Raw genomic sequence first — 4,886 nt, forward strand, 5'->3', positions numbered from 1 at the left:
CCCCTCCGCTGGAGCGATCACGCTCGAGGCCCCTCCGCTGGCCTCAGTGACCCCTTTAGATTTATACTGCACGGACCGGGAAAGAATTGGCACTACTTTTCTTTTTGGCTGATAATATTTATTGATACCATTGCGTCAGAGCAGGAATTTTAAAGCCAGTAGTCACAGAACAATGGAAGAAAAACAACATTCTATAAATAAAAAAAAAAGAAGATCCATAAAGAACTGAATCCACTCTGTACGGACCAGAGGTGGGTAATCTGCGGCGGTTGAGTGGCCGTAGGTCCCGGTATGCTCCTGTGCGGTGCATGCTGGGACATGGAGCCCCTCAGCAGCTCTAAACGGCTGACATAAACCATCGAGGATATCGGACACTCACTCCACCCACACTAGGGCCCAGCTCAGGAAGTAACGGTGTAAACACTGATCACATGACTATAAAGAGCGCGAGTACAGTAACAAGGCCAGGGCGTAGCACCATGTTTACAGAACGCAGACGGGACTCGAATAGCGAACGGAAGGCTGAGAAAGAGATCCCAGGGAGGGAGCGTGTCTCACCTGCGTCTGCGGCCCCTTTATTGCCGCCAAGCTACAAAATGAAGTCATGCATCACGATGGAAGGTTGTTCTCCTAGCACAGTCTCTCTCAAGTGTTTTGTGGCACTTGATGCCCTTTTTTTTTTCTTAATGGGCTGATTGGGGTTTTGGAAGATGTCACGCCAGGACGCCTGCGCACCTAGGCTGGCTGGGGTCTCCAGGAAACAAAGATGGCTTGACTGCAGAGGTCCCCCCCCTCCTCTCAGCCTCACTTGTTGGGGGAGGTTGGGGAGTGGTGCGCTCCCGGTTCCAGCATGGCCCTCCTCCTTGCCGTCTCTTTGGCTACGCTGTGATTCAGGCGCCTCAGGCGTTCCTGTGATGACAACGGAAAAGCACCGGTTAGACAATGGTCGGGGTTTGCAGCACAAAGTGGCATGGGCAGGACTGAGAGAAGCTGAAAAGGACAGTATGGGGTCCCTCCAGGATTAAGGGGAGCAAAGAAGACAGCATTGGGTCCCTTCAGTACTGAGGGGTGCTGGGAGGATAGTATAGGTTCCCTCTAGTACTGTGGATTGATTGGAGGACATCTGTTACGGGGGGTTGATGGAAGAACAGTATGGGGACCCAGTACTGAGGGGTGCAGAAAGAACAGTATGGGGTCCCTCCAAGACTAAGCGGTGCTAGGAGAACAGTATAGGGTCCATGGAGTACTGAGGGGTGCTGGGAGGACAGTATTGGTTCCCCCTAGTAATGAGGATTGATTGTACTGGAGGGACCCCATGCTGTTCTCCAATGAATCCTCATTGCTAGAAGGAACCAATACTGTCCTCCCAGCACCCCTCAGTACTCCATGGACCCCATACTGTTCTCCTAGCACCGCTTAGTTCTGGAGGGACCCCATACTGTTCTCCTAGCACTGCTTAGTTCTGGAGGGACCCCATACTGTTCTCCTAGCACCGCTTAGTTCTGGAGGGACCCCATACTGTTCTCCTAGCACCGCTTAGTTCTGGGGGGACCCCATACTGTTCTCCTAGCACCGCTTAGTTCTGGGGGGACCCCATACTGTTCTCCTAGCACCACTTAGTCTTGGAGGGACACCATACTGTTCTCCTAGCACCGCTTAGTTCTGGGGGGACCACATACTGTTCTCCTAGCACCGCTTAGTCTTGGAGGGACGCCACACTGTTCTTTCTGCACCCATCAGTCCTGGGTGAACCCCATACTGTTCTCCCATCAACCCTCTGTACTGGAGGGACCCCGTGCTGTTCTCCAGAGAGTTGATGGAGGAACCGTATGGTGTTCACTCAGGACTCAAGGGTGCAGAAAGGACAGTATGGTGTCCCTCAAAGACTAAGTGGTCCCTCAAAGACTAAGTGGTGCTAGGAGGACAGCATGGGGTTCCCTTAGGTCTGAAGGTGCATTTAGAACTGTATGGGGTCCCTCCAGGACTGAGGGATGCAGAGAGGACAGTATGGGATACCTCAAGGACTAAGGGTTGCAGAGAGGACACTATGGGGTTTATCCAGGACAGAGGGGAGCAGTATGAACTCCCTCCAGCATTGAGGGGTCCTGGGAGAGCAGTATGAAGTCCCTCCAGAAATGAAGGATGTGGAAGGGACCCTGAAAGACGTGTCACATGCCAGGTCATGTCCATTCCCTCACCTGTGCGTTCTGCAGGATATTGTTCACCAGGACGACTCTGCGCCGGGCGTTCAGCAGCTTCTTCACATACGGGTCTAAGTCCAGCGCCACCTTCTGGTCCTCGTTGATTTTGCAGAGCTCTGGAGGACGACACAAACATATGATATGAAGAACAATACTGGCTGATGTCTGGCCATATACAATGAGGACTTACTAGTACAATCCATTTCTTGGGGTGCAGTACAGGACACAGGCAGATTCAGAGACGATTGGGTAATATGCCGGTATCATCAGGTGATTGGACGCTGACCAGAGCTGGGAGAACCCTCATATAACGAAACTAGCGTCTGCAGCCCAAACCATATCTAAGCAGTGGAGGAAACCCCTTTAGGCTGTTTTGGAGCAGGACAGAAAGAGGAAAGGACAACAAGGTCCTGATGAAGGTGAAATGTGGACACCACCTTAAGCAGAAACCTTGGAGCATCACCCTGGCTGCCGCATTCCTACTGTGCAGGCAGCGGGTGAGGACCTCAGCCAATCCATAGGCAGCTGATGAACTGCCTGCGAGCCCGATGAACTGCCTGCGGTGCCTTAGGCTGAGACTCATCCGCCAGGCTGTTGCCTTACAAATGAGGGGGAAAACCAGTAACCCCTTGACTTCCCTCACTTTGGACCAGTATACCCCCTAAGGCAGGGGTAGGCATCTCCGGCCCTCCAGCTGTTGTGGAACTACAAGTCCCATGAGGCACTGCAAGACTGACAGTTAAAGGCATGTTGAGATAGAGGATTTCCCGGAGTGGGAGGGGTTCTATGAGGGTCCTCCCAGCTCTGGCCAGCGTCCAATCACCTGATACCGGCATATTACCCAGTTGTCTCTGAATCTCCCTATATTATATAGATAATACACACATGCCGATTGTCCGAGAACACAATTCATGACCCCCGAGCACCTACCTGACGCCAGGCTGTCAATGTGCTCCCGCAGGTCCACCTGACTCTCTCTGCAAAGAAAAGAGATTGCAGAGGTTAAAAGGAGAACCCCATGAGAGGTCCGACAACCCCGCTCTTCATTATTCCAGCTAGAGACTTCTCCTCACTTCCTGTCCCACCGACAGTCTATTACTCAGGGTGTTAGCAGGACAGGAAGTAAAGAGGGCAGTATGGGGTGATTCCAGGAGTCAGGGGAGTGGAAACCAGTATGGGGTCCCTATAGGACTATGGGGGGTGCAGAGAGGACAGTATGGGGTCCCTCCAACAGGACGGAAGGTGCAGAGAGGACAGTATGGGGTCCCTAGAGGACTGAGGATGCAGAGAGGTTAGTATGGGGTCCCTCCAGGACTGAGGATGCAGAGAGGTTAGTATGGGGTCCCTCTAGGTTTGATGGTGCAGACAGGACAGTATTGGGGCCCTCCAGGTCTGAGGGTGCAGAGAGGACAGTATGGGGGCCCTCTAGGTTTGAGGGTGCAGAGAGGACAGTATGGGGGCCCTCTAGGTCTGAGGGTGCAGAGAGGACAGTATGGGGGCCCTCTAGGTCTGAGAGAACAGTATGGGGTCCCTCTAGGTTTGAGGGTGCAGAGAGGTTAGTATGGGGTCCCTCTAGGTCTGAGGGTACAGAGAGGTTAGTATGGGGGCCCTCTAGGTTTGAGGGTACAGAGAGGTTAGTATGGGGTCCCTCTAGGTTTGATGGTGCAGAGAGGACAGTATTGGGGCCCTCCAGGTCTGAGGGTGCAGAGAGGACAGTATGGGGTCCCTCTAGGTTTGAGGGTGCAGAGAGGACAGTATGGGGTCCCTCTAGGTTTGAGGGTGCAGAGAGGACAGTATGGGGTCCCTCCAGGACTGAGGATGCAGAGAGGTTAGTATCCCTCTAGGTTTGATGGTGCAGAGAGGACAGTATTGGGGCCCTCCAGGTCTGAGGGTGCAGAGAGGACAGTATGGGGGCCCTCTAGGTCTGAGGGTGCAGAGAGGACAGTATGGAGTCCCTCCAGGTCTGAGGGTGCAGAGGTGGGTTTATCTATATATATGGGCCCCTCCAAGTACAGAAAGGTGGGTGGATTTAAAGATGGGGCCCCCTAGGTAGAGAATGGTGGGTCGAGTCATATATGGGGCCCTTCAAGAACAGAAAGGTGGGTGGATTCATATATGGAGACCCCCAGGTACAGAATGGTGGGCTGGACCAAAGACAGGTGGGCGGAGTCCCATTTGGAGCTCAGGCCCCACACACAGAAGGCGGAGCCAGCCCCAGGTCCGCCCCTCACCGCACGGCGTGTACATGGCAGTCCAGCTGTTGTACGGCCGGCTTCAGCAGCTCCAACAAACCCTCCGCGAACACATCCCGCCCGGGAGACACCGGAATAGCCATCTTACACCGGACCGGAAATGACATCACGCCGCCCAGTTTCGCCCCCGCACCCCGTGATAAAGGTTTCCGGGATCACCAGAGGCCGATTCTTTTACTAAATCAATTTCGCCGCCATCTTCCCTGAGCCTATTCCCCCTTCACTATGTACTTTGGGCTCCGACAACATGGCGGCTTCTACCTGACTGCACACACGGGACCGGGGACACTTCTGAGCCGAATCTACAGGAAAGGCTTGCTCTGCTGATAATCCCTGAATAGTCCTCCTACAGCTTCACGAATCACCAGACCTAAAAATTATTATTAATAGAATGACCTCTCCACCAGAGAAAGCATTTCTGTCAGTGTCCTCC

At 53.5% G+C, this 4,886-nt stretch overlaps 1 protein-coding gene across 1 annotated transcript; it reads right to left on the reverse strand.

The window, feature by feature from the left end:
- Positions 1 to 672: 672 nt before the first annotated feature.
- Positions 673 to 4,597, reverse strand: SNAPIN (SNAP associated protein). The gene is made up of 4 exons (XM_018569350.1): positions 4,433 to 4,597; positions 3,132 to 3,178; positions 2,199 to 2,317; positions 673 to 909 (listed from the first exon to the last, which is right to left on the reverse strand). The coding sequence occupies exons 1-4, from the start codon at positions 4,558 to 4,560 to the stop codon at positions 805 to 807; spliced, it is 399 nt and encodes a 132-aa protein (XP_018424852.1). The 5' UTR covers positions 4,561 to 4,597; the 3' UTR covers positions 673 to 804.
- Positions 4,598 to 4,886: the final 289 nt, after the last annotated feature.

This window comes from Nanorana parkeri, unplaced genomic scaffold, assembly GCF_000935625.1.
Source record: "Nanorana parkeri isolate BGI_ZX_2015 unplaced genomic scaffold, ASM93562v1 scaffold1324, whole genome shotgun sequence".
Classification (NCBI taxonomy): Eukaryota; Metazoa; Chordata; class Amphibia; order Anura; family Dicroglossidae; genus Nanorana; species Nanorana parkeri.

Bases quoted from the DNA above. Each gene is read 5' to 3' on its own strand.
- SNAPIN (XM_018569350.1), bottom strand. From the start codon at position 4,560: ATGTCATTTCCGGTCCGGTGTAAGATGGCTATTCCGGTGTCTCCCGGG. The intron at 2,318-3,131 runs GTAGGTGCTCGG...GTCGTCCTCCAG, and splicing joins CATTGACAGCCTGGCGTCAG to AGCTCTGCAAAATCAACGAG. The intron at 910-2,198 runs GTGAGGGAATGG...TTGTCATCACAG, and splicing joins ATATCCTGCAGAACGCACAG to GAACGCCTGAGGCGCCTGAA.